General features: G+C 38.4%; 1 protein-coding gene and 1 non-coding gene across 3 annotated transcripts; both read right to left on the bottom strand.

Moving 5' to 3' along the window:
- Positions 1–2,037: 2,037 nt before the first annotated feature.
- On the bottom strand, positions 2,038–23,740 carry LOC126373179 (homeobox protein Nkx-2.2). 2 transcript variants are annotated; one of them, XM_050019221.1, is made up of 3 exons: positions 23,370–23,740; positions 9,739–9,929; positions 2,038–3,840 (listed from the first exon to the last, which is right to left on the bottom strand). In XM_050019221.1, exons 1-3 carry the CDS (start codon positions 23,516–23,518, stop codon positions 3,239–3,241), a joined length of 942 nt encoding a protein of 313 aa, XP_049875178.1. In that variant the 5' UTR covers positions 23,519–23,740; the 3' UTR covers positions 2,038–3,238. The 2 variants fall into 2 exon arrangements, with proteins under 2 accessions (XP_049875178.1, XP_049875179.1); XM_050019222.1 differs by having other exon boundaries at positions 2,038–3,837.
- Positions 23,741–24,694: 954 nt separating this feature from the next.
- On the bottom strand, positions 24,695–24,767 carry Trnar-ccu (transfer RNA arginine (anticodon CCU)). The gene has a single exon. It is a non-coding gene; the product is annotated as a tRNA-Arg (tRNA).
- Positions 24,768–24,954: the final 187 nt, after the last annotated feature.

Here is a 24,954-nt window from a genome sequence, read left to right as displayed (position 1 = left end):
ATTAATCTGATTCCTAAAATAAATCTTACTTATTAAAATTACATTTTATTAATCATCAAATTAAGGTAGATACAAAAATTCAAAAATTGCATATGCAAGGCATATGGCCCGCACGCTGTACGCCGCATGCCTTGCTATGTGAAGTTTGTGCGTAGCATATGCCTAGCCCGCCACGTATATAAAGACAAGGTTTGTGTCCGACTTTAGATGCAGTTTCACCTTGATAATGTACCCCCTAATCGACGTACTCAACCGGAATGTTTAGAAAAACAAACTAGTTATCCCACATGTCAGTAATCGAATGGTGTATTTGTATTGCTAATCGGATTATGGCTCAATTCTCCCGCCTCCAATGCCTTTCAAGAATCGAAGGAATCGGCATCCAAGTTTAATTCACACATTGTTGTGCCATTCAGCTACCGACGGACCCCGGCCTTTGTGACGAGTGTTATTATTTATTTAATAACGAAAAACTTCTTTGTCAAATGTTTCCAATCACTGCGAACTTGCAAAGCTTAGTCAGCAATAAAAGGAGTTATTTTGCAGGAAAGAATGTAGATAAACATTTGAATGACATAGGTACCATTTTATCTCATGTTTTATGTAGGGCGTGTACAGTTCTTCTTGCGATGGATGTACCACTGACTGCCCCAATTGGGATATAGTCGTGAGCTTTCTTCTTCTCAGCGTGTGGGTTGTGATTTTGAATACCAGCCTCATCAACCCTGGTGTCAGGGTTATGATTGGGCCGCCAAAGAACCCTAACATGGCTCATGTAACGATTACTCACTTACATCAGTAAATAGTAACCGGGACCAACGGCCGAAGCACGGATCATCTTACTTTCGGACAATCAGGTGATCAGCCTGTAATGTCCTAACCAAACTAGGGATCACAAAATTATTTTTGTGTTATATCCCCACCGTGATTCGAACCCGGGGCCTCCGGATCGTGAGTCCAACGCTCAACCACTGGACCACAGAGGCCGTTAAAGTGTCGTAAGCTTATACTTTGTGTTATGTTATGTACCTACGTCTATGTTATGTACTAAACATTGTAGCATACCTATTGAAAATTATGTTTTCTATTTTCTAGTCACTAATAGAGTCGTGTTAGTACATAGGTGCAGCATTAAATAGCACAGGTGTTGAGAAAACGTCTATAGGTAGATAGTTCAGTAATCAGGTCGCTGTTATCAGCCGATTAGATAAACAGCGGTAAATATTTAACTGGTACGTATCACGTATCGGTTATGATACATCCACCGACTATAGTATACGAGCCTGGAAAATAATAATATTAGGTACTTAGTTACTTCTCTTCGAGTTTCCTTAGGCCGCCTTCAAATTAGAGCAAAACTGATTTACCACGGGAGCTAAAAACGCCATATCGAAGCAAATACATCTAAAAAAGCAACATTGCAATTTGACATTTGCGCATATAAAAGTAAGTGCGCAATGCAAACAAATGTCAAATAGCAAAATTGCTTTTTGAGATGAATTGATTGAATATGGCCTTTTTAACCCCACAGGTGAGAACCCTCAGTGCATACATAACATACACATAGTTAGTAACCTATCTATATCGCTTTCGTAAATTGCTCATTTAGGTAGCATTATCCATGTTTGTAAGAAATATAACACGCTTTTAGAGTTGCATTAGCATTCATCATGAGAACAGAGTGTCAGAATCGAAGCAAAGGGAATTTCATAGCCGCAGCTTACCCCGGTGGGAAATAGGATGAGATAGGTATATAATAGAGCCCCGTTTCCGTCTACTCCTACTGGGCGCTCCTACTGGTAGGAGAACGAGGATATTATAGTCTTCATTCTCCTACCATATCCTCGTACAGCGGTTCATGAAACCAAGTTGAGTGAGCTCTCCTTTGCTTCTCACTCAAACCAATTGAGTGAAGATCAACGAAGGTGGATATGCTCAATTCACTCCTTTCGATTGGTAAGTAAGGTCTTTTTCAAACTGCATAGGTAATATTGGCAATCTCCAATCTTTAGGATATAGGAAAACAAAAGAAACGCATTCAGTTCATTTAATTTTCTGATAATAATTTATTTTTAACACTTTTTTTACAATATTACAATAGAATGTAGCTTATTGTAAGTAAGTATTTCATTTTGTGTGAAATTGTTTGTAGGAATGCTAAAATTGGAACATATTATTGTAAGATAAGCTTATGGTAAAATATTCTATATAAAACACTGTGTATAGGAATGTGTATAGTATGGCAAACACATATTTAGTGAAGTAAGTAAATATTCTAGAAATTCAAAAGTTTGTCTGTTTCCTTTAAAATCGGTAACTCAGCCACACAGATCGCATTATTTACATAATATACACCGATGGTAATCACTTGTATTTAACTAATCTAACGTAAATATTATATAAAATTCTATTTGGAATATACATAAATAATATTATCCACTAGTTTATATTCGACTATGATAATACTGGGCCTTACATCTAAATATTGCATTTGATAAAATCTGGTCATTTCTCATAATATTAATTAAGTAACTAATACTCGCCGAAGACTTTTTACACAAATATACAAACTCGAAATATTATGGAATGCGTCAATTCTACTGCTAATCAATGCCTATAAGAGACATATTTATGTTTCAACTAACTTTTTATTCGACTTTAAAATCCGTCGCTATAATTTATATATTACTCGCGAATATAATACAAAATAGTAGGAACTTCAGATACCTTAAACTTCCAGGGGGGTTGAAAAGGTCACATTCAAGCACTTGTTATAAGAAAAGCAATATTGCTATTTAACTTTTTTTGACATTGCGCACTTACTTTTAATCTGCGCAAATGTCAAATTGCAATATTGCTTTTTTAGATGAATCGATTCATTGTCGCCTTTTTAGACCCCAGTACTGACACCTACCTACGATCATAATTTATTATTCGAGTTACATTTGATTTTACCAATTCCATAATTAACAAAGGAATGTTTCCTTTATAACGTCGCAATTTATTTGCAGAATTTTTATAGGATTGCAATATAAAACTGCGACAAATCGACTAGTATAATTCATGGTAAATATGACAAGGTATCCTCCATCACAGGTACACTCACCTCCTCACACGTAACAACTATTAAATTAAGCAGGTGCACTGCCTCATTTGAATGTCAATTAACATGTGGATGTTGGTACCCTTGTTTGACGCTACCATGGTATGATGTAGACTATGAGTTGGTTGGAACGGTTCACCACCAACAGCCGCTGGGTTGCGGCGCGTGGCCCGACACTGGTGGTTGATGGTGCATGTGCTGGTAGGGCGGCAACGTCATGCCCAGAGGAGGCAGCCCATCAGGCTTCCCTAGACACGGCCGGCCATCCTTAACCAGAACCGGTACCGCGACGCGTCTCGGAGAGTTCAAGCCTCCGACGCCCATCTCGTGATGTGCACCTTTCTCTTGCACAGCGCGCTTCGTCTTATACCTGTGGTTCTGGAACCAGATCTTGACCTGGGTGGGTGTCAACCTGATCAGACTCGCTAGGTGCTCTCTCTCTGGAGCTGACAGGTACCTTTGCTGACGGAACCGCCTTTCAAGCTCGTAAGTCTGCGCTTTTGAGAAGAGTACTCGTCGCTTGCGCTTCTTGTGCGCCATACTGGGGTCGGAGTTATTGGACGGCGGGTGGTCGTCGTTGTCGTCATCGTGGTCGATGTCGTGGTCGTGGTCTGGGTCGTGGTCGTGCTCAGTGCGGTGGTCGGTGACTGGTGGGGAGGAAGCTGAAGCGCCCACGTACGACAGTTCAGACGCTCGGGACGTGCTGTCCGGACTTGCTTGTTGGCCCAACACACCTGCTGAAGAAATTAATAGAGTTAGAATGACATAGAAATATGGGAAAACAATATATGGGAACAGGAACCTAAAATAAATTAATTTCGAAAATATAACAAAAATATGACAACGATATACCAGGGTCGTGGTTCACGCCGCGACTTGTGCTGAGTGAGGCCCTTTTATCTCAGGACGTCCACCACCACCTTATGGTCATTTCGACAAACATCCGTCTTGCTTTTTTGTAATTGTTTAGTGGAAATTTGATATGATGTTGTTGTCTTTTTTTTGTGTGTGGCGTCCTTTTATAATAAACTTTTTCTATTCTATATTTTTTTCAAATATTCACCTAATGACAGACATACTTAATAGTTTGATTTGAGGGTAAAACGAGCTGCATTATAAAACAAGTAGTAATAAAACCACTACACAAAAATTGTAATTCGCCTGTAGCACTAAACACTCACGGTAAATCTCCACTTAATCTCTTGGGGTAGCCGTTTAAATGCAACGTATGGAGTCAAATAAATAATGGGTGTGGAAAAAAATCGTGGCAAATGTAACATTGTTGGTTGATGGTTCATAGTTCACCCCTCGATTGTCGCGTTTCACACGGGTGTGATAAATGCAGGCGCGACGGAGAGCGTTGTCGGGTAGGCGTGGTGGCAGCGAGGGGAGGGCCCGAGGGTCTGACCCCCCGGGGGCCACGGGGGCCACACCCACCCCCCGGCAGCTGCTAGCTCTATTGTCCCACCTCAATAAGCGAGCCAGGTTTAATAAAAGTATCGCGTCACGTCGACAGTTTATCTCGCTCGGTTTATATTTAGGAAGCTGGTTAGGGCTTATTACAATAACAATGGCCTCGTTGCTTTCAAAAGCGTCTCACAGCTATAAAACTCAGAGCGCCGTCAAAAGCCTATTCAGATGAGAATCATTATCAATTTATAAAGTATTCATTAACGAATAACAAAGTAAACGACTGATTAATTAAATTTACACAATGATGTTTGATTGAACAATGAAGGTACCAATTACAGCGAAAACACAAACGCATTTATTTTTAAAAGGCCTAATTATTTAAATAAGTAGGCACATTATGCATCACAATGTAATTTTAACATAATCTACTGACACCACAGTACCTAGAGTTCCGAAAATAGCTTTCATGTGAATTTAATTTTCAAAATATTAACATCAATATTAAATTCGAAATTTCAAAAATCGAATTATAAAATCGTATTTTTTTTCTAAATATGATTAATAGTAAGGAGGATACACAACAATATTATATTCCAAACCCCAAAAAAATGCCGATTGTAGATACACCTATTCCAAAATCTCGCGCGAATTCCCAAACCATTCCCAGAGTGTAGCGATCGTAGCGATACAATTACACTGATAACTGTAGTATAATAAGAATCAAATGGTCCCTCTGCCCTATCCTACCAGCTACATGCCAGCTGGCATTGGTGACACATTCGTCACGGCGCACCCTCCTTACAACCCCAAATTGTCGTTTAGGGCGTGAACTATCCACAACTCGATGTAATCAATCCCAATCAAATTTGCCAACAATTGCAAGGGCTACTGAACCAGTGACGTTCCGTTCCCGGGATTTTTACTGTAGTAAAACAGTAAGACACTGGCTGCTTTATTTTTAAACTGTTCTTTCTTGTACATTGATCTTATTTGCTTAAATGGCAGGTAATAAAACTCTTTTTACATCACTTTTGCGCCTTTTAAACGGGAATGTTCCCAAAGTAGGAACGGCACATCCGTGTACTGAACGAGTAGGTATGTTTGAAAGCAAAACGGTACGGATTTTTCTTTATATCGCAAGTACTTAATTACTGTTCAAGGACAGTTATTTTAATAGGCACAAACAACAGTTGATGAATAGGTACCTATCTACGTTAAAAGTATAAAACCTCTTTAATAGCAAGGACACTGGCTGCTTTATTTTTAAACTGTTCTTTCTTGTACATTGATCCTATTTGCTTAAATGGCAGGTAATAAAACTCTTTTTACATCACTTTTGCGCCTTTTAAACGGGAATGTTCCCAAAGTAGGAACGGCACATCCGTGTACTGAACGAGTAGGTATATTTGAAAGCAAAACGGTACGGATTTTTCTTTATATCGCAGGTACTTAATTACTGTTCAAGGACAGTTATTTTAATAGGCACAAACAACAGTTGATGAATAGTTATCTACGTTACCTATCTACGTTAAAAGTAAATCTCTCTCTCTCTATTTAAGAGCTGCGCTCTTGTCGGTGGAGTAACCGCCATTCCTCTCTTCTTCCCGCCAAAACCTTCACCTCCCGATACGACACGACCTGCACCTTCTCTTTTATTTGTTTCATAAATGTTATCCTAGGTCTACCCCTTCCTCTCTTCCCTTCAATTTTTCCTTCTATAATGTTTGTTATAAATGAATCGTGTCGTATCAGGTGGCCCTGGCCAATCATATTTCCTCTCCGGTTCTCTATAGTCTTCAATATGGTTCTCTTTTCTTCAACTCTTTCCAGCAACTTTTTCATTTGACACCATTTCAGTCCAGCTTATACCCTCCATCCTTCGCCAACACCACATCTCAAACGCTTCCAATCTCTCTCTGTCTCTCTGTGTCATAGTCCACGTTTCACTTCCATAGAGTGCAATGCTCCAAATATATGATTTAATAAACCGTTTCCTTATTTTTAATGATATGTTTTTGGTTTTCAAAATGTATTTTTTCCTAAATGCTTGTTTGGCTATTGCAATTCTGGCTATTATGTCTTGTGTGCATAAGTAAATAACTTAATTAAAATTTTAATTTATCCAAACGCATGTTAATTTTCTCAGAATGACCATCAAAAACGCAATAAATAATCAGAGGATCCACATCATAGTCAAATACATAATTGTAAATAGTTAATTACCAATTTCAATTTATGTATATTTTTTTTGACTGTTGAATAGGTATGCAATAAAGAATGTTGTCTATAAAAGATTGGCTGTTTCATAAATAACGTTGTAAGTACATAAAGTGACTGTAACTTATCTTCTGATTACTTGTCTTTGCCTTCTCCACTAGGGATTATATGTGTGGTTTTATGAAAGCGGTTTTAATAAAATGCTCGAGTCTTTTGTTTTTTACGGACTCCGGCATGCCGGCTCGTCAAAGATTCAAATGCTTTATTTAAATACTTACAGTGTTTGTCAACAGTGTCGATAACGATAAAAATAATTAGTGCCGACATCAGATTAGCTGCAAGGCACTCCACTGGAGGAGCATTTCACAAAATAATCTCTGCTCTTGAAGCGACTACCGAATGTCCATTATTTCGAGTGTCCACATATTTGAGTATGATAATTCGACAACAGAGTACTTCATGTATTTGACTAACGTTATTTAAGCACTCGAAAAAATGGCGCCTAATCGATGATATCAAGGTTGATTGGGACCAAAATATAGAAAATAATAAGTAGGTGTTCCACGGTAACAAACTTTACTACTAGACGATTACTACTCCCAAACTAAACTATAAGTACTTATATAACTTCTTAACACAAAATAATATACATATAAACAAAAAGTGTAATAAAAGTTGAATTATTAATGTATTTACATGCATATCTTGATGATCTGACCACGACATATGCGCATAAATATATTAAAATCAGTTCTAATTTGGAATGCTTAATACAGACAAGTAAAAATACAGGTAAGTACCTAGCTACAATCGTGATCTTGTGTTATAAGTATGAGTTATTATGCGCAAACATATCGGTGGGTACAAAGGTGAAATTTATAGCCTAAGCTACTCAAGATGATACTTTGTTTCATTATTCAAAACTTTTTTATTCTATTCCTGACGGATTTAGTCCATTACAGACGACTCTGTCAAATTCAGTCGAATCCAATCGGTTCCAGGTGATTTTATTTGATTTCTTTTTAATTTAGTCGATTTTGGTCGAGTTTAAATTTAATTTAAGAATTGATTGATATTATAATCGATGTAATTGTACAATTTTGCATATCGACAGTATCGATTAGGTAATTAATTTTTAACCTAAGAAATTAATCGACTATCGGGTAACACTATTCGCATTTTTATTACACCACATAGCCAAACGTTGATTGAAATATCATTAAACGTAGACGTTTCAACATTTCATGGCATTATCGAACTCATAATGAAATTATCAATTCTAAGATCTGGACACGACACATATATTTCGCTGAATTACAAAGAAGTTGACGAGAATTACTCGCAGAATAAAATATTGGATACTACGCTGATTTATATACTTTAATAACAAAACTAGCGACCCGCCCCGGGTTCGCTCGGGTAGCAATGCTGAGGAAAAAATGAAATTATTTCCGACATCACATTAAAAACCTCAAAAAATAACAGCATTTCTCCACTATTGAATGGATGTTATTATACATATAAACCTTCCTCTTGAATCACTCTATCTATTAAAAAAACCGCATCAAAATCCGTTGCGTAGTTTGAAAGATTTAAGCGAACATAGGGATATAGGGACAGAAAAAGCGACTTTGTATATAATATGCTATGAGTAGGTATATAGTGGTCCCCTAGAAACACCTCCAAAATAAGACTTGGCGGTAATTCTCAGAAATATTACAGGAGTGTTATCATGTTATCTATGGTACGGACGTCAATACGGAGTCAGATGGAAACTTACACCACAGGTGAGGTTCGATAACCGTATCACTCGCGTTCAGATAACCCACAAGTCCAAACGCTCATGACATAGATTTTGCAATAGTCTGACTTTCAATATCCCGACGGCTTACATACATGGTCTTAATACCCAAAATCCTTTTAAAATCGAGAACCTCATTGATTACACAGACACCATTGTGTCTGGAAATCTAGACCGCAGAAGGGTTTAGGTAGGTATACCGACGGATAGATTTTTCGAAACATGTAAGAATTATCTATTACTCAAAGCGGTGGAAATTATCTTAACATTGGTTTGGATAATACTTTATGTTAATGCTGATAAGTATAAGAATTATTTTTTTTTCATTTGCCGGCGGCGCGGTGTAATTGCGTTAAAAGACATCAAAGAATAAAGTAGGTATTAAATGAAAATGCAAATGCAATTTTAAAATGATTATCTTAAGATATAGATTCTAAAAAGACCTAGATATCTTTTCTAGACCAAGGGCATTGCACCGTTGAAGCAGGTAGGTACCTACCTATTGCTAGTTAGTTTTAATTTAACAAAAGTTTATAGTCATATGATTGGTGGTTACTCCACCGACAAGAGCGCAGTTAAATAGAGAGAGAGAGAGAGATTGGTATTATCCTGCCACTTTTAATAGTCATAACTTTCGTGTGTAAGAGTGTGGTAGAAAGCCTATAATTTAAGTTTTTCTTCTGTACGTCCTTCAAAAGGCCGCAAACCGGTGGGAGGTCGCCTACCGGTGTACTGACCCTACATATTGCAAGTTAGTTTTAATTTAAATTTAAATTCAAATTCAAAAATATCTTTATTCAGTAGGTAACATAGTTACACTTTGAATCGTCAATTTTTACATAACGAACGTCTCATCCGCCTAAAACTACTGACTGCAGCTACTCACAACCTGTATAGCCGGGGAAAAGAAGCTGCAAGAAAAACCTCGGCACAGGGCCCTAGACGTTCTTTAAAAAAATAAAAATAAATAAATAAATGAATTACACTACTCGTTTTACATTCAGGTCGTTTCAGTATTTAAATTTATTCTAAATCATTACATCATATTGACAACCGAGCTATTTTTATTCAAGCATCGATCAAAATGTAAATACATTGTCTAGAAAAATAAGTAGTAGTTCAAACCGTAGAACACTAAGTCGAGTTGATTTGTTGAGAGAGCATAAAAAATATGTTAGGTAGTATAACTTTTACCGTAACTTACCACTAGCGTCATGATGGTCAAGCCAGGGCTGATGACGCAGCAAGTCGTGGGGATACGAGTGGTGGGGATAGGGGGGCAGGTCCAACGTTGGAGCCGCGGCCGTCTCCAGGCCTTTCCCCTCGTTCAGCCCCAGGATATCCGATATCTGGAAGCCGCCTCGCTGACCTGGCATCTTCATACTATCTAGCAGGCTGGAACAAAAAAGACTATATTAGGAAAACTACGCATGGGATTTCAAAACTTCTTCTGTTCGAAAGTACGTTCTGAAAGTACATTATTATGAATCTAAGAAAACAGAGAAAGAAAAAAGAAAAAAATTAACAAAACAAAACATAGCATCACATCTCTATCCCCTAATATAGGCAGAGGTATATAAGTAATATAAACTACTATTACTACTAGTTTTCATCTCGAGCTCCTCCGTGCTTCGGAAGGCACGTTAAGCCGTTGGTCCCGGCTGCATTAGCAGTCGTTAATAACCATCAATCCGCACTGGGCCCGATCTCCCTATCCATCCATAGGGAAGGCCCGTGCCCCAGCAGTGGGGACGTTAATGGGCTGATGATGATGACTACTATCAACTTCTATTAGGTGGAGACTTGTAATTAGCCTTTCGTTATTGTCTGGTAATTATTTTTAGAAAATGTCATATGGCCGTATGTATGGCGTGGTGGAAGTGTGTCAGGATCGAAGCAAATGGGATTCTATAGTCTCTGCTTACCCCGGTGGGAAATAGGCGTGAGTTTATGTATGTATGTATGTATATGGCCGTAAGTCTTCCTCAAAATAAAGAAATAAACTATAATCGTGTAGTCAATGGTATTGGATAAACTTGTTGAAGGTCAATTTAACATTTTTGAACCTACGTCATTTCTTAAGGTGTTATGGCTGAAGCAAAGCAAGAAATTGCAACAGCAACACATCTTTTAAATCAAGTAGGTATACATTACAAGTTGTTTAATAACTAGAGGAACACATGTAATCATTAATCTTATAATAAGCTTTTTTACATAAAGTAAGCTTCGCATGAGCTTTAAATTATTTTCTGACAAATTCAAAATATTATTTGGTATTTTACGTATAGGTATATAACCCCAAAAACAAAGAATTTAATTTACTTGTTAATATAGAATTTTGAATAAGTAGTATTGGTATAGTAGTAGTATAGGTACCTATTGTAAGTATGCCTTTCACATTGTCTCGGAATGTGAGATACATTTTTACGTACACAGATAATGTTTTCATAAATATACTAATACAACCGTCACTATATTTATTTCTTTAAACAACTCCCTTAGAGACTCTCGACAATGCAGATTATAAATACATATAACAAACCGTGGGATGAACCACTTAAAAATCCATATTATTTACCTGCTGGACTATTATCATTTACAACGATCAACTGATATACAACACGTGACAGGCGATTTGCAGATAAATTGTTTGTTATATAAACAAATGTTACATAAAAATATATATCTAGAATCTATACAGTGTGACATTTCGCGTGATGATCATGTAAGATATGGGTGGTCTACAATGGTGAGTTCTACCTATTCATATAAGATTGAGGCGACATACTGCAGCGAAAAACCCTTATTTTTGCCATCGACGTAAGTCACAATCAGTATTTTTTACTTAAGTTCTTACGACAAATAAATGAAAGTCAAAAATATTATTACCTATACAACCATGTCTAGTAACCTAGTCACCTAACCCTCAAAATAATCTCCAATTTTAATTGCAACTCGACTTTGAATTTGCAAAAAAACACAATGGCGTCGTTATTTCCAAATAGCTGATAAAGTCAAGTGTTTGTTTAACGTGTGTTCATGCGGAAACGCAAAACATGGAGCATAAACAGTGGCGGTCAAATGGCATGCCGTTGCTTGCCACTCGAGGAGTGGTCAGGTTACACGACCATGACCCTTGTTACTAAGAAAAAAGTCAAACATGATCCCTGGTATAATATACTTGTAAACATTCGGCCAAGAAATGAAATCAGCGTTTAAAATATAAAATGAGATGAAGACGTTTTGATACTCAGAAAGAACTTGAAAATTAAAAACTTTGAAAGAAAGTAAATTGTCTTTGGAAAAGACATAAACGCGCTCGTTTGAATCACGTTAAATATTTATATTACTTACATAGATTTATGAGTAGTTCCCCAGAATATATAGTAGGCATGACATAAAATAAGTAGATTCTTATCAATAAGTTACTAATATTTCCTATTAAATATAAAATAAACGCTTAATCAACCGTAACTTCGCTCACCAAATAAAATTCAGATAGACCAAACCGGCGGGGCGACGGGATTTCAAAAGCTAGTAAGTACAACAAATATCTGAAGCACGTCCTTAAATATCGAGAACAACATTCCTTCAATTGAAACTTGATTGTCAAACTGAGCACCTCTCGAAAATACGTGACCTATATAAAAGAAACTAAGCGTGTCTAATAAAATGTGTAAAAGTATCAAGATGTGTGAAGAAGTGACCATGCCCCGGACGTGACGTTATGAATGAGCGGTACAAGTCAAGAGAGGAACGCAAGTTGTAAACACCCTGTTAACATGTTTCTGAGAGGTGCAAAAACTGTCACGTCGAGTGTCACGCACTCTCAGAGGATTAGACGTGTCCCATTGAAGGATAACACGTTTGTTGACAAAAAAGTTTTGGACATTTTGGAGAAAAATTTATAAGACATGATTTAATTTTACGCATCTAAGAGACCCAGATATTATCGTAAAAAAAAATAAGAAGACCATACAGAAAAGTTACTTATGTCAAATTAAACTAAGAAGAGAAGTTCAACAATCCAGGCAATTTAAACGATCGGATTCGAAACTCACCGAACAAAATCAATATTATCGAAACCAAAAAAAACAAACCAAAACCATTTTCAATAAAAATCACATGTTATGCATCTTTTATGAAACGTCTTTTAAGAAAAATATTTTTCCATGATCACTCAAATCACTGACAACTTAATGCTAAAGATGCCGTCGCTCACCCTGGGAACGCAGAGCGGAAGGCCGCGGGGTAGAGCGCTGGTAAGAAGGCCGGGCCCCACGGCGGCAGCAGGATAGGGCTCCAGGCCAGCAGCGACGCCGGCGGCAGTAGCGGCGGCGGCGAGCGCGCGCCTTCGCCCTCCTCGCACTTCATCTCCCGGCCGGGAGAACTCGCCTTCGGGATAATGGTGACGGCTGTGGACACTCCGCGGGACACGTGCTGCGCCTTGCGACGCCGCGCCTGCACTAAACAACCCTCGAGTGGCCCTCGGGGTGAAGCACACCCCGCGCCGCCCTCGTGCCTCGACAGCCTACTCAGCGGGTGCACTCGAGGGTGCTCCACTGACCTCAGCCAATCACAGCCCGCCGCCGGCTGGGCGGGGCCTCTACTAACCAATCGTGCGCCTCTCGAAGCCTTCCCGACAAAAAATTGGAGTATACTTTGAGAAGCTTTCGACGTAGCGTTATGTTATGTCGCTTTTTGTAATGAGTGCGCGCGTTAAGCCCATTGTTGAGGCCGAGTTCGTTATGGACGCTCTAAATGCCCCGGATAACGATTTTCAGTTCTAGAGTGCTTTTAGTAAGTCCATGTAAACCCATGTTTGGGACATAATTGAAACGTTTTTTTTTCACTGTATTTATCTGTATAAAAGCTGTCCAGCTTTATTGACAAACCGGTATTTTTTTCCATTAATCCCTAATTTTGATACAAAATCGATCCTTGGACAATGATATTCGGGACAATATTACTCCTATGAATTGTATTTAAAACTTTTTATTGTGAGATCATTATCACACCAAAACGAAACCTATTACTTAGGTAGGTTACCTGCCTAGAAAAATACTCAGTTGAACTTATCTCTTTCTAAAATATTATTAAGTAAACATTAGGATAAATTGGGCTTATTGGCCAAAAACATTCTCGGACAAGTCATAGGTACTTTCTAACATTTAAAAGCACTTCTACTACTAGAACCAAAAACTCGATATACAGGAATTGTTGAAAACTTATCATTATAAGTAAGATGTTTAAAACTACAGTCAAAAGGGCATATTCGCAGGTAGACCTTGGTGGCAGACCCTCAAAATGCTCGTTCAATAAACCGTAGCACATGTGCAAGCACTTAGCATTACCGGACGAAGGAAAACAATAGAAATAAGCGTAGACAATGGCCGAAATCGGGGATCTTCTTCGAACAAGATAAAAGATGACTTTATGGCGAACACGTGTGCACTTCTGTATTGTTTCACTGCGTAGCTACATTGGCTTTTGAACTATTGAAGATATTTGAAAGAAATTTTGAAAAATACCTTTTTCTTTTGACGTGACAAAAAAATACCTTGGTAATTTGTACAGAAACATCAGCGAAACATGTGCCTCACAGTTGAATGGGAAGACCAATTGTACTTACAATAGCAATATAATATTAAACGTTTTAAGTAATTGTTTAGATACTTTTAAAATTCCCAAGAATCTGGAAAGCCCTCTAAAGTGGTAAATGCCATCGGAGGAAGATTTACAAAACGCGAAGGTGAAAAAAATATTTTATGCTTCTGTAATTAAGTTTATTTAATACAACTTTGTTGATTTTATATAAGTTGATAAATTCAAAAAGAAAAAGAAAGGGTTAAGGGTCAGGTACTCTTGGGTAGGTACCGGTACAGTCATGAGCAATATAATGTACCCACTTTAGGACTCAGTCGCACTAACATATTTGACATTTAGTGAGACTTACAGTTCAATTTGTCAAAAAAGTTAATGTGACATGGTACCAAAGTGTATACATATTAATGCTCATGACCGTACACCCCGGACACTTCATACAAACAATCTCGTTTTACACAGACACAACACATTGACGTTATCGTACACGCGCGTCCGTGTGTGTGTCGTATGACGCCAAACGATTCAAGTTAAACTGTGTTCGAGGGGCGGGTGAGGTAAACCTAGCTCAGACGCTGGTGGGAGCCGGAGAGTTGCCGTTCTATACGTAGTACGTAAACAACCTATATACGTCCCACAGCTGGGCACAGGCCTCCCCTCAATCAACCGGAGGAGGTATGGAACATACTCCACCACGCTGCTCCACTGCGGGTTAGTGGAGGTGATTTTTACGGCTAATAGCCGGGACCAACGGCTTAACGTGCCCTCCGAAGCACGAAATCATCTTACTTTTTCGGACAATCAGATGATTCAAGCCTGAAAAGTCCTTACCAAACAAAGGACAGTCTTACAAAGTGATTTCGACAATGTCCCCATCGGGAATCGAACCCGGCCTCCAGATCATGAGCCTAACGCTCTAACCACTAGACCACGGAGGCTGCTATATGTCCCCACTGCTGGGGCACGGGCCTTCCCTATGGATGGATAGGGAGACTGTACGTAGTATTATTCCTTATTCTATGCTACCGTATAAACCGGCGAGCATGCTTGAAGACTGTTCAGAGAGGAAGAAGCGAAAGTAGTGTGTTAAAATAGTAGTTAAGTAGTGGAATTCCGTCTCTGCCTACTCCAACGGAAAATAGACGTGATCTTAATGTGTGTATGTAATGTATGTATGAATTATTATAAATAACAAGCCATTATTTTAAGCACAAAAAATAATCTAGCTTCACTGTAACTTATGCTTCGGTGATACTCATCATCACTTATCACATTGGTCTAATAAAAATCTCGGTGAAGCGTGTGTACTTTGTTCATCATACAATAGATAGTCGTTGGCTTATGTTACGTTCATTATACGATCCCGACGACCCGATTACTCTAGCCATAGAGGCAGCCAATCAGCTCGCCACACCAAACACTTCAGGACCCCGATACCGACCCCGCCGGCGTGGTCGACGATTTCCCTCAATCAGCGTTTATCGCTATCGACCCACTAGGGTTGATTAATTCTTTCAAATATTTTTCCTCTCAGACAACGCCCCGAGCCGAGGTTCGCGCCCAACTGGGCACCCTCAGGCCTGTTGTCTTAAACTTTGTACCGGGTGAGAGCCTTCAGCGCTCCCCATTGGTCCGGCCAAGTAGTTAATGCCATCTGCGGCAAATCTACAATAAGTCACGTCAAAAAAAAAACGTTTACTATATAGTTAGGCGCTTTCGCACATTTCTTTGGATAAGTAATCAAATAACGTGGAAATTGAACGACCAAACAACTTTCATATAAAAAAGTTCCATTGTTAGAAAACTTAAGTATTTTATGACTTGCAGGTGTGCATTGAGGGATTAACAAAAACAATACGCTTTCGCACAAACAGTATAGACAGATAACAAATAGATGGTAGTTGCTAGTTAGCTACTTCAATATAATTTCAATATAATATTTTCTTCTTTAATATGATGACTAGCGCAGCTGTGTCCTTTGTTTTGAACTGTCTCGTGTGATTTAAAGTAGTATGTTATCGGTTCAGATACCTACCTACAATGTTATACAATAAGTAATAAAAAAATAATAGTATAATATGTGGGATTAATGTCGAGACAAACCCTTTTAGGGTTTTCCGATGTTAACTTATTTAAAATGTAACATTAAATAGTAACAACGATAAAAAAATAATAATAAATAAACAATAAGTCACGACAAAAAATGAATAAGCTAAGCGTAACTAGCTAGTAAGTAGGTTCTAAGTATTACTGACAAAACTAAGTGAACCCAAAACTAAGCAAGGATGTTTAATAGGCATAAAACACATTGCGTATACCCCGTTTTCCCACCAAATGGCTGTAACAAAGGGCAATCGTTTGTTATGGGATCGATCCCCTAAGTGGCGTGCGCGCACGAATACTTTAATTGACTTATTGAGAATGAGTTTTTTTTATATTTTAATATCTATTGCAACCATCGCTTGCTCATCGGTCATAATGTTTCGGTGCAGTATATGTGTAGTTTATAAATAAATTAAGTACGCAAAAATCAGTTTAACAAAAAAAAAGCTTGTGTCAGGCATACAATAAGCTTGCATGGTTGCCTACATACCTACCTAAAAAATTATTCTAGTACTTACTTAAGTAAACACATACATGTGTTGTTACTTACATATTTATGTTGTATAATTTATATTTACTTAAGTAATTCTATGTTAAGTATATTATACAGGGTGTTAGTGACATCGTAACGAATACTCAAGGGGATGATTCAGGCCATGATTCTGAGTTAATATCAAGTGGAATTTTTCGTCGCAAAATTCATGTTTTTTTTTATTATTTTCAATTTTATACTTTTGCGATGAAAAATTCCACTTGATATTAACTCACAATAATCAGCTGAATCATCCCCCTCATTATTCGTTACGATGTCACTTACACCCCACACTAGTACATACGGTAGCCATACAAGTAGGTATGGGTGTTAGTGACACCGTAACGAATACTGAGGGGGATGGTTCAGACCATGATTCTGAGTAGATATCAAGTGGAATTTTCAGTCTGAATATTCCTGAAAATTTTTGTGTTTTTTTTTTAATTATTTTCAATTCCATACTTTTGCGACGGAAAATTCCACTTGATATCATCTCAGAATCATGGCCTCAATCACCCCTCAAAGTTTTCGTTACGATGTCACTAACACCCTGTATATACAAATTGTTTTTTTAAAGCAGAACGGGTAACATAGTGGGCAACTCACCGACCAGATGACAACTTACAACAGCACTTTCACCAAAATCAATATATGTAGATGGCGTTGTACAGTTTTCCCGTGATAATTACCTATTTTGTCATTACTCGGATAGGTACATAATTATACCAAAATACAATGTAATGGCAGAAGCATATATAAAAATAATTGTAGCTTGATATTTGGATCATATTATGTCGCTACATATATTGCTTCTCTTTATTTTGATCAGAATAATAATGGGTGGAAGATATAATTGAGCGTGAGTGTAATAATTATCTTTAATCATCATTCTTCTTATCGTGTCGATGGCAAACTAAATAGTATCGGCCCAAAACTTTGCAATTATTTATACCCATAAACATGATAAAATATGCATGTATCTGTTATACATGAAATTAGAAGGCTATACGAAGGAAAATGTATCATCATCATCAGCCCATCAACGTCTCCACTGCTGGGGCACGGGGCTTCCCTATGGATGGATAGGGAGATCGGGCCTTAACCCATCACGCGGGCCCAGTGCGGATTGATGGTTATTAACGACTGCTAATGCAGCCGGGACCAACGGCTTAACGTGCCTTCCGAAGCACGGAGGAGCTCGAGATGAAAACTTTTTTTTTGTGGTCACCCATCCTATGACGGGCCTTTGCGAAAGTTGCTTAACTTCAACAATCGCAGACCGAGCGCATTAACCGCTGCGCCACCGAGCTCCCCAAGAAGGAAAATGAATACCTACAGCTCCATCTATATTGTTTTTGAGAAAGTAGCCTAGAAAGTCTCTCATTTCTTCACTTCACAAGTAGAACAAAAAAAAGTTTTATGTGAAAATCCGGCGTTGCCCACAACAAGCTGGTTCAGATTTGTAGGGTCGGCAGGTGCTCGCGCCCTCGCTACGGACCACTGCGCTCGACCTCGTGATAAACGTTGTACCAACATCAATATTGTACCTACCAATAATTGATACCTACTATTTTTTCGGAACTAATCCATAAGAGTAGGTCTGTAAGAATATTATATACATGTAGGAAAGTGAGAATACTATGGAAGGATAATGAATGGGAATTTTATTGTTTATGGTATGAAAGGAGGATGGTTAATGAATGGGACGCAAGGCAGTTTTTAAAAAGTAAGAGAGGCGAGTCGATGGTGCATTGATTTGGGTAAAATATAAGGAGTAAAGACATTTAAAATATATCCCGTGTTATATATATCCCACATACATAATTTACCCCAAGAAAGAAATAAATATTCTCTCGTATGGGTCATCAATCCTGGTGTCAGGGTTACTATTGAGCCGCCAAAGGCCCCTGACATGACTCATGTAACGACTACTTACTTACATCAGTAAGTAGTAACCGGGACCAACGGCTTAACGGGTCTTCCGAAGCACGGATCATCTTACTGTAATGTCCTAACCAAACTAGGGATCACAAAGTGATTTTTGTGATTACCCACCGGGATTCGTACACGGGACCTCCGGATCGTGAGCACAACGCTCAACCACTGGACCATGGAAGAAAAGAAAGAAATCAAATAAATACAATGCTAATAGCTGATAAAAATTCCAAAATAAAATAAAAAAAATATATGGTAAGGATAATATTAAGAGAAAAAGACGAAAGCAATAATACTAACAGAAATGTTGCAACAGGTTTTTTTTTCGTTCCTGAAAAGGAACTAACGGAACCCTTTTGTTATGAACAAACATATTGCGTATACCTAGGTAGAAGCGAATGATAAGTACTGTTTTATGTTAGTAGGTAATTCAAGAATACTTTACATAATGTAGGATTTATTTTATTTCAACTATCCGCCGCCATGCTGACATATGGGAAGATAACGATAACATATTACAGCGGATTAGAACATTTTATACCTACTTACAAGAAATGAAACTACAAAATAGCTTACGTACCTACCTATATAATAAAAAGGTAATAATTTGTATTTCTTACCACCTTTTACCTTAGTTATCGAATGAACTCATTACTTACATTATTCAAAACAATTCATAACAGTGTGTTGGGTCGAGCCAGGTGTCCGGCGATTCAAAGACGAGTAAGGGTGAGGTCGTAATGAATTATCGCTTGTTATGCTCGCTCACTTATCGACAACCCTTGATGTGCTGTTCTTAGGAATGTTCCCACTTTACGTTCCCGGCAGTAAAAAGGCGTAAATGAATTGGAGACTAGAGCCCTATCACTTAGAAGGGATTTCTACTCTGGTGTTATAATAAAACGACCAGCGGACTTTAAAAACTGGTAATTATTGTTTAACAAAAAATTGTTAAAACTCATATTTTATTTACTTATTTTCTTATAAAAACAATGTTACAAACACTGGCATACAGACATCGGTAAACCCACAAAAGTTTGTCTCGATGCCTGCTCCTCGCAACACGTCACATTGGTACCTATATATAAAGAGCTTTATTAGCTAACCTTTAGGCAGGTAAGACCAAAGTATAAGAAAGAACAATTTGAAAAAGACAAACAACCAGTATCCTTACTATTAAAGAGTTTTTACAACGGGACCATTCCCAATTTGGGAAAATTCCCGGGAACGGCTCATTGGACACAACCCTCTCTATAAACCCACGTCAATATGCTGTAATTTGAAGGACACACCTTCGGTCAAAGGGGCACTATGCAGATTTAGAAGCAGGAAGGTATATTTGGCGACAGCCCTAGACACTTCGATAGGCCTTATCACACTACCCAATCCGTCGGGCCCGATGCGTCAGGATCGGGCAGTGTAATATGCACATCATGTAGACCACGATATCGTCGTTCATTGTATTCGTACACCCAACGCATCGGGGTCGATGGATCAGATAGTGTAGTAAGGTCTAATATCTAGTCTTTATCTAATGTGTATGCGAATTTGTTTCTACTGCGCGTGGCGACACTGTCTCTGTCATTGTACGTAAGTACCTTTAAAGCCCAAACGTAAGGCCCATAAAAACGCGCATTTAGATATTTTTTTAAGCAGAAAATTATCTGAATAAAAAAATCTTATATAAGAATGATTCCCGCCAAACTAAAAGGCAGGTTAAATCACCTGGTTGTCGGAAAATGTAAGATGATTCCGTGCTTCGGAAGAACGTCAAGCCGTTGGTACCGGCTACTAACAGCAGTATGTTCCATACCCCCTCCGGTTGACTGAGGAGAGGCCTGTGCCGAGTAGTGGGGCGAATATAGGTTATATTTTATACTTTTTGTTTTTTCAGAATAGGTCCTACATACCATTTTTAAACTGAAAGTACCTACAAGGTTGACAAATCTCCGCTATCATTACTCAAATCGAAATTGGTACCGTTTAATTTACGATGAATGTCGTATCATTAGGCGCCGAATTTAAAAAGACGACCTTTCGTATTTGCAATAGCTAATGATAAAATAATGGGTCTGATATTAGGCACGATAGGAAAGTAATTTGTGTAAAAGTTGAATATAAACACAAGTAGGTACCTATAGCACAGATGAACCGCGCGATTCGTACCATGCCCCGACGGTCGCCAGAAAAAACTACCCTATGGCCAAACTTGCTAACATTACCCCAACGGTACTGCTATAACATGAAATTACACGACAACTTTTGCATAATGTCCAATTTACGAACTGATAAATGCCACGCAATTAAAGCGGGAGTTCAAGGGCAATTGCTATGCTTCATTCCGCAGGCACGAGTCATTCGAACCAGCCTGCCGCATTCGTGACAAACTTCTGCAATAAACAACACTACGACCACACACGTTAGCACCTTAGATGGGCACTTAAAAAAAGAAACTCCAATTTTAAGACTTCACCAAGTTTGAACGCGTTTGCGAGCGACGAGAGTCGAAGTCGATGGGTTTTCACGAATATTTCGTTATGGCAATCTGGTTAGGCGCAGTGGGCCTAAATGGGTGGAAGCACGCCAACCTGCGAAGAGGGTTTCCAAACCAATTAAGGGCTCCACGAAGGCATGGGAGAGAGCGCAGCTGGCGTTACGAGCTCGATGGTACTCGGGATGGGACACGCAACGCTTCCACAAACCATATACCAACTAGTATTCGCTACTCCATTTCGATCAGATTGAAACAAAACCAATAAGATTTGTAATAGATAGCTTGTAAGAATATTCATTCATTCATATACGCTTAAATCCACCGCTATCATAAGCCTACCTATCTATATTTTATTATGAACTATAAAGCTATATTATGAATCAGGCGAATTTCGTACTAATAATGACCGTAGACAGTAAACACACCTTGTTAGTTGAAACTACTTATCTACTTTAGCCATAGGAAGCATGTCAATAAGTAACTACTTTATAAAGTCGCTACGCACAAAATGTTGAAAACCAATTTCCGATCTGCTTGCTACTTTCCAAAATTGGATTGAACCAAGTTGTAAGTCTCGAATACATTTTGAAGAAAAAACACGTTTCAATAAAAGAAAAATAAAGTGAAATGGCAGGTTGGATTGTGTGGGTAATATAAAGTTGTTCCGGCGCTCCTAGTCAATTTCGGTGCACTTAGCTAAATTCGCCAAGCAGCCATTTTTATGACAATACCTGCATCGCGTGCTTGCAGTATGACATTCGTATTATTTAATCTACCTGTATTTGTGTACACTAGAAGGGAAACCTGAAAAGCTTGGAAACAATCAGCTGGCAGTGAATTCGTGCTATTAACTTAGGTACCGTCGGCGCTGTTTTATAAGTTTTTATTTTCTCCTTTTCATAATAAGTACCTACCTAGTTTTATTTACTTTTGATTTATAAATTAAGTACTGTGTAGTGTACTTTGAACCGGCGTTTGTTTGAATCGATCGATGAATGTGGAGGAACTAAGAGAAAGAGTGTTAGGATCGCAGCAAATGATATTCCATAGCCTCTGCTTGCCCCGGTAAGAAATATACGTGAGTTTCTAAGTTTATAAATGTATAGGTGAAGGTGTTATTGTAACTATTTTGTCCGGCTAAGCAGTTATTTTTCTATCGTGTGGGTTGTGAGCCTCAACATCCTCAACAACCCTGGTGTCAGGGAGAATACTATTGACCCGCCAAAGGCTCATGTAACGACTACTAATTTACATCAGAAAGTAGTAACGGGGACCAAAACGGGTTAACGTGCCTTCTGAAGCGCGGATCATCTTCATTTTAAAAAATCAGGTGTTCAGCCTGTAATTTCCTAACTGAACTAGAAAACACATAATGATTTTTGTGATATGTCCCCACCGGGGTTCGAACCTGGGACCTCCAGATCGTGAGCCCAACGCTCAACCGCTGGACCACAGAGGCCGTTAAGTAGTTAATAAAACCTACTGAATGAGAGATACCTAAAATGTATTACCTATTACTAGTAAACGAGCATCTCAGCGTTTGTATCTTTAAATTTATTAATTATAGAAAGTAATACAGTTACTAATACAGTTTTAATTCAAATAGCCAGTGCTTTAGATACATAAGGTGCAAAAGTCCAATCAGTTTCTTGCAAAGTAATAAATTAACTGGTGGCAATTAAGACCTCCTTGTTACTATCGTTTCTGTGATAGACCAAAAACATAAATTTTATAATTATGACAACTTATGGTTCTTAATTTTACCACTGTTTACAAATAATTTACTGGGCTCCTGACTGCACTTTTGCTCTTTGATTGTACACCTACAATAAATCACGTCAAAAAAAAAATATACTTATAACAGATTCAAATTCAAATTCAAAAATATCTTTATTCAGTAGGTAACATAGTTCCACTTTGAATCGTCAATTTTTACATATCGAACGTCACATCCGCCTAAAACTACTGTAGCTTCTCACAATCTATATAGCCGGGGAAAAGTACCTGCAAGAAAAACCTCGGCACAGGGCCCTAGACGTTCTTAAAAAAAATTAAAAAAAATATTGTTATACAATTGAGTAATTTAGCTGCCTAATATCAAATATCAGTTCTCAGACAGTTAATCCCATGCATTCATATCTTCTAAAAAAAATAAAAGAATACTCACGCATAAGAGTTGTAGCGGTACTCCTCCTCATACTGCGGCTGCCGGACCTGGTAATTGGGGTCCACGACGTAGTCCGGGGGCACGGTCGACCACGCGTCGTATCCGTAGTATTCTCCGTAGCCCATATCGCTTTCACCCATCATTATCATCACTAACCACCTCAGTCACTCTTCACCATACACTTAACCGATGACTAATCCTATAGAATAAAAAGATGTCTCTAGCAATCACTTTTGCATTGATAAGTTTACTGTCAATTTAATCGTTTATTACCGCAAATCAAATCTCCATCGATAAGATTTAGCTACTCAAACCGAGTGCCGGATTAATTATTTGCCAGATAATATGTTATGGAAGCAGTGTCCACGGAGGACGATGGTATCGACTGATCGATGCGTCGCGGGGCCTTATCAATAAATTGTGCCGTTATCATATCTACAGCTTTCCCCCGCGATAGGGAGTTTTTACACGGGACTAGTGCCGACGGCAATATTGTAAAGATAGCTTTATCAGATGTATGAAACGAGGCATTGTCAGTGATGGCGAAATCCAGGGGTGACAGGTGCAGTCTTGATATATGTCATCCGAAAGTAAATGTAGGTAGTAGTAACCTACCTACTTATTACAGATCAAAGAAAAGGTGAACGTCGTGACTTATTATAAGGAAGTGAAGGAATTGGCCTTTGATAGACAAGAATGGACAATGCTATATCTACAAGAGCGTGGCTCTTAAATTAGTGATGACCTAATTATTATGCAAGAAACGCATAAATAGGTACTTATTTGTTTCATACCGGTCTTATTAGAGTTTGGGTATAACATACTGAAATAACACATACGCACAGCGGACCCACATAGCATAGAAATAAGTTTTAAGTACCGCCGTCCGACTAAACCGAAAAGGACAAGGAGCGTACTCCATGTGCTCTAAATCAATCTGTTAACATAGAGAAACCCATTGGAATAAGTGTTCTAATAACCATTATTTAGCTTTTTAGTGTCACATTTTACATAAACAAACTCTTTGAAGATTATAAAGATTAAAATTACTGATATATTTAATTGAGCTTTTCTTCTCTGACGTGTAACAGCAACTTGCTAGATAATAATTAGCAGGCGTTTACAAAATTTGGCGCCAAATATTATTATGAGATAAATATTTGGCCCAAACAATTATTTAAACAGATGATTTTATGTAAAAAAAAGCATTGATTCAAAAATATCTTACAAACTTTTTTCCAAATCTAATTAGCTAATCACCGGGCATCTTAATCAGATACCGTGACAATTCGTTACGCGCTTTCCTCCAAAAAGACCAATCGGTGTACCTCTGGTGGGACTCGAACCCACAATCCTCGGCTTAGGAGGCCGATGCCTTATCCATTGGGCCACAGAGGCGGCGGCGGAGCAGCGCGTAAGTCGACTCTGGTTCGGCGGCGCGTGCGTTGCGTCACACCACGTCATCGCAAACTCTTGCGGCTGTGTTCACACACGCGGAATACCTACTCAACAAGTCAACACTTACGGAAAACCGATAAGTAGTAGGTAAACTATAGTAACCAATGGTCATTACCTCGGCCTCGCC

This window comes from Pectinophora gossypiella, chromosome 15 (genome assembly GCF_024362695.1).
Source record: "Pectinophora gossypiella chromosome 15, ilPecGoss1.1, whole genome shotgun sequence".
In the NCBI taxonomy this organism is placed as follows: domain Eukaryota; kingdom Metazoa; phylum Arthropoda; class Insecta; order Lepidoptera; family Gelechiidae; genus Pectinophora; species Pectinophora gossypiella.
This window is presented reverse-complemented; position numbering and strand designations above follow the sequence as displayed.

What these genes read in the sequence shown, in the direction of transcription:
- LOC126373179 (XM_050019221.1), bottom strand. Translation starts at nt 23,518, where the DNA reads ATGATAATGATGGGTGAAAGCGATATGGGCTACGGAGAATACTACGGA. An exon ending in TACCGCTACAACTCTTATGC is followed by an intron (nt 9,930 to 23,369) that starts GTGAGTATTCTT and finishes TTTTTGTTCCAG; the next exon opens with CCTGCTAGATAGTATGAAGA. An exon ending in TGACCATCATGACGCTAGTG is followed by an intron (nt 3,841 to 9,738) that starts GTAAGTTACGGT and finishes TAATTTCTTCAG; the next exon opens with CAGGTGTGTTGGGCCAACAA.